Source organism: Chlorocebus sabaeus, chromosome 6, assembly GCF_047675955.1.
Source record: "Chlorocebus sabaeus isolate Y175 chromosome 6, mChlSab1.0.hap1, whole genome shotgun sequence".
Classification (NCBI taxonomy): domain Eukaryota; kingdom Metazoa; phylum Chordata; class Mammalia; order Primates; family Cercopithecidae; genus Chlorocebus; species Chlorocebus sabaeus.
The window spans coordinates 797,200-809,212 of NC_132909.1; the positions used below are offsets into that span (position 1 = coordinate 797,200).

At 46.4% G+C, this 12,013-nt stretch overlaps 1 protein-coding gene across 5 annotated transcripts in view; it reads right to left on the bottom strand.

The window, feature by feature from the left end:
- Positions 1-12,013, bottom strand: part of ZNF586 (zinc finger protein 586) — a 60,960-nt gene that overhangs the window by 45,596 nt on the left and 3,351 nt on the right. Inside the window, exons 1-2 of one of the 5 annotated variants that reach the window (XM_073015837.1) lie at positions 3,956-5,402; positions 2,420-2,486 (exon numbers count right to left, since the gene is read on the bottom strand). The exons of 1 other annotated variant lie outside the window; for it this stretch is intronic. Coding sequence is in view for 2 of the 4 variants with exons in the window: in XM_073015831.1 (XP_072871932.1) it covers positions 3,956-3,991 (36 nt within the window). In the remaining 2 variants the exon portion in view is untranslated. Of the gene's footprint in view, positions 1-2,419; positions 2,487-3,955; positions 5,414-12,013 lie in introns of those variants that run through there. 3 more of the 5 variants (XM_073015831.1, XM_007998376.3, XM_007998377.3) reach the window with 3 other exon arrangements.

The window sequence follows — 12,013 nt, forward strand, 5'->3', positions numbered from 1 at the left end:
ACAATCTCGGTTCACTGCAACCTCTGCCTCCCAGGTTCAAGTGATTCTCCTGTCTCAACCCCCGAATAGCTGGGATTACAGGTGCCTGCCACCATGTCAGCTACTTTTTGTCTATTTTTAGTAGAGATGGGGTTTCACCACGTTGGCGATGCTGATCTCGAACCCCCAACCTCACATTATCTGCCCACCTTGGCCTCCCAAAGTGCTGGGATTACAGGTGTGCGCCACTATGCCCGGCACCTATGACTTTCTTCTGTCCACATAACCCCATTCAAAGCCCAGAACCATTGGTCATCAATCTCGGGCATAGTGACTCTCACAAGGTGACCATATTTGCCCCCATATCTGGTACCAGGCTGAATGAAACACCCCAGGCCATACCAAAGTCATCTCAAAATCTTGGTGAGGCCACAAGGTAGCCAATAAACACAAGCTCCGGCCTGAGTGTCATCTTCCCTCAGCTACTCCTATGCGTCAGCAAGCATCTCAAGTCTATTCATTCCTTGGAAGCATTATGTCATTTGCCAAACTAGGCTCAGATATATCCTCCCTTTCCGGTCTGGCCAAGATAGTGAAACCCCGTCTCTACTAAAAATACAAAAATTAGCCGGATGTGGTGGCAGGCGCCTATAATCCCAGCTACTTGGGAGGCTGAGGCAGGAGAATCATTTGAACCCGGGAGGCAGAGGTTGCAGTGAGCCGAGATCGCACCACTGCACTCTAGTCTGGGCGACAAAGCAAAACTCTGTCTCAAAAAAAAAAAAAAGAAGAAGAAACAGATATACCCTCCCTTCATGGCCATTTACCTCCCTCACCTGTGTTTCTGAAATCCAATACCATCACCAGGTACACAAGCAGGAAACCCAATCCCCACTTCCTGTCCAACAGTGTCATCAACATAATCTGAAGGTTGTGCCTTCCAAGTGTGAGCCATGACTCAATCATCTCGGTCCACACAGTAGTCACCATATATTAGATACCTCCAATATCAACCCTTCCCCAGATATTTGCATCTATGTGTCCAGCTGCCCATTTGATAGCTCCATTAAGTAGTATCTAATACATTTTAGAATCTTAACATGGCTGTGATATTGTGAAATATATATTTGGTCATCTCCTTTTCTGGCATGCAACTCCTAAAATTCACGAAATTCTCAAATTTAAGTGAGTTTCAATTGTAATGAGTTGAATGATGGTTGGTAACCCCTAGATAACTTCAGGATGGAGACTGGTCAGGGAAAAGACTATGTTGGGATTCGAGGTCTGGAAAGTTCAGCCCCCACCGCAATCTCCAGAAAAGGGAGAGGGGGCCAAGGGTTAAGCTGATCAGCATTGGCCAATGATTTAATTAATCGTGCCTATGTAACAAAGCCTCGATAAAACCCCATAAAGACAGGGTTTGGGGAGCTTCCAAATAGCTAAATACCTGGAAGTTCCTGGATGGTGGTGTGCCTGAAGATCATAAAAGCTCTGGGTCCCTTCCCCTTATGCATCTCTTCATCTGTAAACTTTTTTATAAATATTCTTTAAAATAAATTGGCAAATTAAAGTGTCTCCTGAGGTTTTGTGACTGGCTCTAGCAATTTAATGGAAGTCGAGGAAGGGGTCATGGGAACCTGATTTATAGCAAGTCAGTCAGAAGACAGGTAAAAAAAAAAAAAAAAAGCAAAACATCCTGGGGCTTGTGATTGGCATCGAAAGGGGTTGGCGGACAGTCCCATGGGACTGAGACTTCACCTGTGGGATCTGATGTCCACTGGAGAACTACTTGGTGTATGAGGAAAACCATCCACACATATTTAGTCACAGAAGTACTCTGTGTTGATTGTTGTGGGGGAGAGCAAAGCAAAAGCAATTTGTGTTTTTTTCCACTCAGAATGGCCACAACAAACCTCCTGATAGCCTCAGTGAGTATTACACCTGTTATCAACTTGCTCATCTCAGTTGATGGAGCTCCCATTGCCACAGCTGCTAAGACCAAAAACCCAGGGGTATTTCCTGAAGCCTCTCAAGCTCTCACTGTTCCCATTTAAAAATTGAGTTGCCGGGCTGGGCATGATGGCTCAAGCCTGTAATCCCAGCACTTTGGGAGGCCGCGGCGGGTGGATCACCAGGTCAGGAGTTCGAGGCCAGCCTGGCCAAAACGGCGAAACCCCATCTCTACTAAAAATACAAAAATTAGCTGGGCGTGGAGGCGCGCACCTGTAATCCCAGCTATGGGAGGCTGAGGCAGGAGAATTGCTTGAACCTGGGAGGCAGAGGTTGCAGTGAACCAAGATTCCACCATTGCACTCCAGCCTGGGCGACAGGTCGAGACTCTGTCTCGGAAAAAAAAAAAAATTGACTTGCCCCTCTAAAAAACACAAATCCAGATTTAGCCACATTGCCTAAGCCACAACTCTAGTCCATTAATCCTCACCTCGACTAGGGCAGTAGCTTCCAGTTTGATCTTCCTCCTCCCTCAACCCCACAGTCTGTTGTCCACTCTGTAACCAGACAGAGCATATCAAGAAATTGGTAACATCACCTCACCCTTCCAGTTTCCCTTCTAAGTAAGTATTTGCACATCCCAGTATCAGCTCCTGGGTGAACCCTCCACATGTGTTACATTAGTTGACAGACATGGCAACCACTCCCCATAACCTATGTCACTGATGTGGATTTGGGGTTTGAGGTTTTTCCAAGATCCCCAGATTGAAGGACTGGAGAAATGGCACTTAAGTGTCCTAGAATGTGCGGTGGTTCCTGCCTGTCATCCCAGCACTTTGGGAAGTCGAAGCAGGATGACTGCTTGAGCCCAAGGGTTTGAGACTAGCCTGGGCAACATGGCGAAACTCCATCTCTACTAAAAATACAAAAAGCCAGTTACTTGCGAGACTGAGATGAGAGGCTCTCCTGAGCCCGGGGAGGTCGAGGCTATGCTGCGCCCTGATCGCGTCACCGCAATCCAGCCTGGGTGTCAGAATGAGAACCTGTCGCCCCCAAAAAAAATTTTAAAAAGATGCCAAGATCTAGACATGTGGGTGAGGATGAGGACCACTGAGGGACTAGAGCAGCCCCTACTTCCTTCTGTGGGTTCCCTAAGTGCTTCCTTAGCCATGAGGTGTGCCAAAAGGCAGGGCTTTCACAAATGTGTCCGTGCTCAGATTTGATAAACTCAGGCTTCTCTGTAAGCTTTTTCTGGCCCTGCCGCCAGATGATCTTGTGGCCCAGGGCTCAATGTCACCTCTTAATGATTCAACCTCTCAGAGCCTCATCACCGCCTGCAACTCGGTACTTCCTTTGAACATCTTTTGGGAATCCTAACTCTAACACAGATTTCCTCCTTTGTTCAAAACTGTCCATGGCTTCTAGCGACCTCAAAGTCAAAGGTCAACCCTCAGCCTGGTACTGAAGAAACAACTCCGCCTCGGCCAGGCGCGGTGGCTCACGCCTGTACTCCCAGCACTTTGGAAGGCCAAGGCGAGCGGATCACCTGAGGTCAGGAGTTCGAGACCAGCCCAGCCAACATGGTGAAACCCCGTGGTGGCGGCACACGCCTGTAATCCCAGCTACTCGGGAGGCTGAGGCAGGAGAATCGCTTGAACCTGGGAGACGGAAGCTGCAGTGAGCCAGATCGCGCCACTGCACTCCAGCCTGGGCGACAGGGTGAGACTCCGTCTCAAAAAAGAAAAAAAAATAATAATAACTGCGGCTCACTCTTCGTTCCCGGTAGACACAAGATGTCCCCGTGTTCCGCATCCTCCTGCCTCTGTAGCGCCTGCAGGCCTTTGCCGGTGCCGGACCCTCAGCCAGTCTCGCTCTGCCGACCTTGGGTGTCGGAAACAGGGATCCCACCCGCCGGCGCCTCTCTGTCCCTGACAGAGGCCTGGGCTGCAGGGACGCGAGGAGGCGCCCCTAACGATCAGGGGCCTCAGGGTCCGGGTGGGTGAGGCCCGGAGGTCGCAGCGCTCACCTGAGCGGGGTCCCTCAGAGCGGCCGCTGCAGCCATGACTTTGTTGGCGGGCGGGGGGACGCGGGCTCTGCGGTGTTCCTGTGGTTGTCCTGTCCCGGGTTGCGACCAGTGGCGTCGCCCAGCCTCAGATCCGCCTGTGTGCTATGGCCACTCCTCCCGAGCTCGTCCGGATCCAGAATCTCCGTATGGGCCTCACAGGCCAAAATGGCTGCCACGACTAGGACGCCGGAAGTCTAGGCTTGACTTTACGTGCCCCCGCAATGGCGCGGCTTCTCTGAAGCTTCATTGGCTCAGTCACGCTTCCATTCCACAGGGCGGATTCTGGGTAATGTAGTTCCCAGAGATGGGCAGCGCTGAAGGTGACTTTCTTCCGACTTTCGGAAGAAAGGGCCAAGCTCCACTGCGAGGGGCGCTAGAAAATGGCGACTCCACGTCCAGATGCCGAGGAGGGTCTCCCATCTTAGAAGAGGCCATACACACATTTCTGGGGGTATTGTGTGCAACTGATTGCCCGCGTGTTTGGAGACTTCTTATTTCAGAATTTGTGATGATCGGCTTCTTCCTTGTTTTTTTTTTCTTTTTTTTTTTTTTAAAGACACAGTTCTGTCACTCAGGCTGGAGTGCAGTGGTGTGATATTGGCTCACTGCAGCCTGTGCCTCCCGGGTTCAAGCGATTCTCGTGCCTCAACCACCCGAGTACCTGGGATTACAGGCCTGTGCCACCACATCCGGCTACTTTTTGTATTTTTAGTAGAGACAGGGTTTCCTCATGTTGGCCAGGCTGGTCTCGAACTTCTGGCCTCAAATGATCCTCCTGCTACGGTCTACTGAAATGCTAGGATTATAGGCGTGAACCACCGTGCTCAGCCCATTAACATCACTTTTATTTATGCTATATCTTTAACCTATAGATTCCTCTAGAAATCTGATATCAACGTCAAAGAGAGAATAAGACAAATGCTATTATGTTACAGGACAATGGCTGCGGTGTTCAAACATGGAGTTTGTATGCACAGGGTGCTTTTACACTGAGATATTTCAAGTGCCTTAAATCCATGAGTTCACCTCTTTGCTGGCAAGTGCTTCTCATTGTCAATGGCATTGGAATCAGAGCGACTCCATCTTGAAAATGGCTGGATAAAATAAGGCTGAGAACTATTCGGCTGCATTCCCAGGTTAGGCATTCTTAGTCACAGGATGAGATACGAGGTTGGCACAAGATGCAGGTCACAAAGACCCTACTGATAAAACAGGATGCAGTAAAGAAGCTGGCTAAAACGCACCAAAACCAAAATGGTGATGAAAGTGACCTCTGGTCATCCTCACTGCTCATTATATGCTAATTATAATGTATTAGCATGCTAACTCCCACCAGCGCCATGACAGTATACCAATGCCCTGGCAATGTTTGGAAGTTACCCTATATAGTCTAAAAAGGGGGAGGGAACCTCTGTTCTGGGAAATCTCCACCTCTTTTTTCTTTTTTTTTTTTTTTTTTTGAGATGGAGTCTTCCTTTGTCACCCACGCTGGAGTGCATTGGTGCGATCTCGGCTCACTGTAACCTCCGCCTCTTGGGTTCAAGCGATTTTCCTGTCTCAGCCCCCTGAGTAGCTGGGATTACAGGCGCCTGCCACAGCACCCGACCTGTAAAATTTTCTATACTTAAAAATTTGGCTGGGTGAGGTGGCTCTTACCTGTAATCCCAGCACTTTGGGAGGCCTGAGGGGGGCGGATCACGAGGTCAGGAGTTCTAGACCAGCCTCACCAACATGGTGAAACCCCGTCTCTAGTAAAAACAGAAAAATTAGCTGGGCGTGGTGGCGCGTGCCTGTAATCCCAGGTACTCGGGAGGCTGAGGCAGGAGAATCACTTGAACCCATGAGGCGGAGGTTGCAGTGAGCCAAGATTGTGCCACTGCACTCCAGCTGGGGCGACAGAGGAGAGAGTGAGGCTCCGTTTCAAAACAGAAACAAAAACAAAAACAAACAAAAAAAAACCTTTCTTGGATTATGTTTAGTGTAAGTTGGATATTTAGTGGAAACCTTATTCGGTATCGGAGGTGAGGGTTTCCAGTAATATTTCTTTCCCCAAGCAATCATTTTCTCAGATTTTCAGTCAGTTGGCTCACAAACATGTTGGACCATAAGAAATTGAAATCTCAAAGGCAAGATGGGTCTCCTGTTGGGTCCACACCAAAATTTGTAAGTGGGGGGAAAGCGTTACCCCTTTGTTAGCCATATCTACTTTTTCTTATCTGAAGCCTCTTTTTGAAGCCCTTGGAGTTCCTGTTCAATGGCACTTATTTGGAATGTAGTGACCTTTATAGTTTCATGTGATATTGGTGTCAAGACAATCTTTTGCTGCTGCATCTGCGAAATAATTTTTTTTTTCCTTTGGAGAAGTGAGTTTGAATGCTCAGGAATGTTAATAAAACACATTCTTTTTTGATAATCGACGGCTTCTAAAATATCAGAAACTTGAGAGCTATGTTTAATTAGATATCTGGGGGAGGTTAAGTAACCTCACTGGCCAGGCGCGGTGGCTCACGCTTGTAATCCCAGCACTTTGGGAGGTAGAGGGGGGTTGATCATGAGGTCAGGAGTTTGAGACCAGCCTGACCAACATGGTGAAACCCATCTCTACTAAAAATACAAAATTTGGCCGGGCACAGTGGCTCACGCCTGTAATCCCAGCACTTTGGGAGGCCAAGGTGGGCGGATCACGAGGTCAGGAGATCGAGACCACGGTGAAACCCCATCTCTACTAAAAATACAAAAAATCAGCGAGGCATAGTGGCGGGCGCCTGTAGTCCCAGCTACTCCGGGGGCTGAGGCAGGAGAATGGCGTGGGCCTTGGAGGCGGAGCTTGCAGTGAGCCGAGAGCTGGCCACTGCACTCCAGCCTGGGCAACAGAACAAGCCACTGTATCAAAAAAAAAAAAAAAAAAAAAAGGCCTCACTGATTCCATAACATCCCAACATCATGAGCCACACCAACTGATAGTATCTTTAAGTATAAATATTATCCATTTGATTTTTGGCCAGTTGACAAACTGGTGAGTGCTGTTAATTCAGCTAGCTGTGCTGATTTTAGTTGAGGCAAGGGATTGCTCTTTTTTTCCTTTTATCTTTTTTTTGGAGACAGTCTTGCTCTGTCGCCCAGGCTGGAGTGCACTGGTGCAATCTAGGCTCACTGCAACCTCCATCTCCCAGGTTCAAGCGATTCTCCTGCCTCAACCTCCCGAGTAGCTGGGACTACAGAAACCCACCACCATGCCCGGCTAATTTTCATATTTTTAGTAAAGACAAGGTTTCACCATATTGGCCAGGCTGGTCTTGAACTCCTGAACTTGTGATCCGCCCGCCTCAACCTCCCACAGTGCTGGGATTACAGGCGTGAGCCACTACACCTGGTGGGATTGCTCTTTCTGATGTCCACAAGAGACACAAGGCTGTAGCCTGCTCAGTATTTTCAAAATTTATCCTTCAGATCTGATCCATCTGTGAACCAGAGAATATCAACATTTTTACATGATGTCTCCTATAAATCCTGTCTGGACACCAACAGCTCTTCTGTGAGTAGAATACAGTGATGAAATATTTCATCTGTTGTTTCAGGAAGTTGCACTGCAGGATTAAGAGGATTACAGATAGAGAGGGCAGCATATGAAGCAGACAGTATGTCATAAGAAACCAATCTATTAACGGAAAATTGCTGTGTATTATGTGAATTCAAAAGCGCTTCCACAGAATGAGGAGCCTCCATTACAATTTTCTGAGTAATTGTAAGGAGCATGGCAGTGGCAAAAATGGCCCTCAGACAAAGAGGTCACCCATGTGCTACAAAGTCTAATTGCTGACTGTAATAACCAATAGCCCTACATTGTCCTTCAGTTTTTTGGGTTAGAATACCAAGGGAACTGCCATAGCTTGCACGAACAAAAAACTGCAAAAAACAAACGAAGGAAAAACAGCAGCTAATAATTTGCATGGGCCAAAATGGGGGCTTGTAAGATTTTTCTTTATTTATTATTTGTCCTTCTGATGTCCAGTGTATGAGGTTAGGTTGATCTTTCTACAATGCATATAAAGTCTGTGGCATTAGAGAAAAATTGGACATCCAGCTATGGCAGTAGCCACCCAAGCCTAAAATCCCGTTGAATTGTCTTTTTTTTTATATATATATATTAGATGGAGTTTTGCTCTTGTTGCACAGGCTGGAGTGCAATGCTGAGACCTCGGCTCACTGCAACCTCTGCCTCCCAGGTTCAAACAATTCTCCTGCCTCAGCCTCCTGAGTAGATGGGATTACAGGCATGCACCACCACGCCTGGCTAATTTTGCATTTTTAGTAGAGACGGAGTTTCTCCATGTTGGTCAGGCTGGTCTCGAACTCCTGACCTCAGGTGATCCATCCGCCTTGGCCTCCCAAGGTACTAGGATTACAGGTGTGGGCCACTGCGCCCAGCTGGAGATGTCTTTTACTTTTTGGAGTAGGGTATCAAAGAAGTACAGTTACTCAATCCAGATGTATATGTGGTTTCTCCTTAGGAATTAAATGTTCCAAATCTTTTAGTTCTGTAAGGCAAAACTGGAGTTTTTCTGTAGATAGTTTGTAAAGCAAAACTGGAGTTTTTCTGTAGATAGATTATGATCTCTTTTTGCTTTTTGTTCCAGGAAGTACAAGGAGTCCTTTTTACAATTATGCAGATTGGAGAAGCATAACAAGAGAAATTTAGCTAAGCTAGGTCAGTCTTTAATATGTGTGAAAAATAAGTTGGGCCTTTGGTATAACCTTGAGGCACAACAGTACAGATATATTGATATCCAATCTAGGTAAAGGCAAACAAATACTGTTAGGGTGTATTGGTATGCCTAAAAAGCACTGCATAAATCATTAACAGTTAAGATATTCACAGTTTACATGTACGCTGGATAAAAGAGTGTGGGAGTTTAGAACTACTGGTTGATAAGGAATCACAGTAGTATTAATAATAGCTCTCAAATCTTGTACAAATCTTCATCCTTCCCTGTGAGGTTTTGTGTCAGGAAGATGGGAGTATTAGGACTGGTGGAAGGGATAATCAATCCCTTTTCAAGGAAATCTTTGATTATTTGTTTTATTCCTATTATAGCTTCTTGTTTTGAGATGATGTCTCCCTATGTTGCCCAGGGTGGCTTCAAATTCCTGGGCTCAAGGGATCCTCCTGCCTCAGCATCCTGAGTAGTATTACCTGAAAAATACCAGGTTCATTCACCTGGTACGTAACAAATGACTTTCCATGAGAACACAGGTTTTTTGTTTGTTTTTTTCAGATGGAGTTTCACTCTTGTTGCCCAGGCTGGAGTGCAATGGTGGGATCTCCATTTGCTGCAACCTCCACCTCCCCAGTTCAAGTGAATCTCCTGCCTCAGCTTTTCGAGGCTGGGATTACAGGCACCCACCACCATGCCCAGGTAATTTTTGTATTTTTAGTAGAGGCGAGGTTTGTTGTTGTTGGCGAGGCTGGTATTGAACTCCTTACCTCAGGTGATCCGTCCACCTCAGCCTCCCAAAGTGCTGGGATTACAGGCATGAGCCACCTCACCCAGCTAGAGAACACAGCTTTTGATCAATACTCTTGTTACTTGGCTCAAGTAAAGAGGACACTGGGAGTATTCTCCAAAGCAGTGTCTCCCTGAGGACAAGTAACAGGAGAGTTTTATGGTATAATGGTGATGGGAGAAGGTGCATCATTGCATGTAGAATTGGGGTCCCAGTTGCACAGATGCAGTGAGTCATCATACCAGCACATAGAAAGCATGTTATGATAATGAAGCTATAGCTCCTTCCAGAGTAAAGACATCAGCATGTCAATAAGGAAAGTTTTTTTGGGTTTATCTATACATTACTTGGGGTCTGTCAGGAGCTGTTTTAACCCAACAAGGTGATTGGATTCAAACCAGGGTTTGGAGAGGTAAAGGCAGCAGGGGAGGAGGCTATAAAGCAGGTTAATTGCTCAAGTTGATTGTATTCCTATAATCCATGGATATCGTCCCTGTCTGCTTACAGAGGCTGAAACTACAGGTGTGCAAGACCACGCCCAGCTTATAGCTTCCTGCTTCAATGAATACTGTTTAATATTGGGAAGTGGTTTTTCTGGAGCCACCTTTATCTGTACTGGTGTGGCCATTAAAATTTTACCTAAGTCTGTAGACAATTGAGACTGTTACTAGAAAAGGGGTCTTGATCCAGACCTCATGACTAAGACTTTGTCCCCCCTCAAAAAAAAGAATTAACAGAATTGACCAAGTTGAGGAAAGAATCTGAGAGCATGAAGGCTGGCTCTCTGAAATAACTCAGGGAAAATAAAAAACAGGCCAGGCATGGTGGCTGACACCTGTAATTCCAGCACTTTGGGAGGCCGAGGTGGACAGATCAAGAGGTCAGGAGTTTGAGACCAGCCTGGCCAACATGACGAAATCCTGCCTCTGCTAAAAATACAAAAATTAGCTGGGCATGGTGGCAGGCGCCTGTAATCCTAACTACTTGGGAGGCTGAGGCAGGAGAATTGCTTGTAGCTGGGAGGCAGAGGTTGTAGTGAGCCGAGATCACGCCATTACACTCCAGCCTGGGCGACAAGAGCAAGACTCTGTCTTAAAAAAAAAAAAGAAAAAGAAAAAGAGAAAACAATACAGAAGAATGAACAAAATCTTCAAGAAATATGGGATTATATAAAGTGGCCTATGACTCTTTGGCATGCCTGAGAGACACAGAGAGAAACCAAGCAACTTAGAAAACATATTTCAGGATATCATTCATGAAAATTTCCCCAACCTCGCTAGGGAGGCCAACATTAATATTCAGGAAATGCAGAGAACCCCTGCAAAATACTACAAAGAAGACCATCCCCAAGACACATAGTCATCAGATCCTTCTAGGTCGAAATGAAACAGAAAATATTAAAGGCAGCTAGATATAAGGGACAGGTCACCTATGAAGGGAGCCCCGTCAGGTTAACAGCAGACCTGTCAGCAGAAATCCTACAAGACAAAAGAGACTGGGATCCCATATTCAGCGTTCTCTTTTGATTTTTATTTTTGAGACGGAATCTCACTCTGTCACCCAGGCTGGAGTTCAGTGGTACAATCTCGGTTCACTGCAACCTCTGCCTCCTGGGTTCAAGCGATTCTCATGTCTCAGCCTCCCAAACAGCTGGGACTACAGGCACATACCACCACACCTGGCTGATTGTTTTCTATTATTTTCTTTTAGTAGAAACAGAGTTTTGCCATGTTAGTCAGGCTGGTCTCAACCTCCTGGCCTCAAGCAATTTGTTCACCTTGGCCTCCCAAAGTGCGGTTACTTCTTGTGATTGCATTATGAAATTCTTGTAGAGCATTTTTCAGCTCTATTAAGTCAGTCTGGTTCTTTCTGATAAAGGCCATTTTGTCTATCAGCTCCTGTATTATTTTATTGCAATCAATAGATTCCTTGGATTAGTTTTTGATTTTCTCCTGTATGTCAGTGATCTTGATTCCTATCCATATTTTCAATTTTATTTATGTTATTTCAGCCATCTCAGTCTGGTTAGGAACTACTGCTGGGGAACTAGTGTGGTTGTTTTGAAATAGGAAGACACTCTGGCTTTTTCAGTTGCCAGAGTTCTTGCCCTGGTTCTTTCTCATCTTTGTTGGCTGATGTTTCTTCAATCTTTGAAGTTGCTGATCTTTGGATGGACTTTTTTTTCTTTTATCCTATTTGGTGCCCTCAAGAGTTTGCGGTATAGTATGGCTCTAGTCAACTGCCTTAATTTCTGGAGCATTTTAGGGGTCCAACGCTCAGCTCAGGACTGCTAGACTGTATGCTCTAATACACAGGGCCTGGTATCAGGCATCCAACTTTGTTCTATGGCCCCTGGAGATCAGAAACCTGCCATGCTGGAGGGTCTAAGTTGTTCCCAGACTACTGGTAACAACACTCTGAAGGGCAGTGCCAGCCCCAGTGCTTAGGGTGGTGGCAGCAGGAGCCATCCTTGTTCCCACATGCCAGCAGCAATGGCAGTGGTGGGGTGTACGT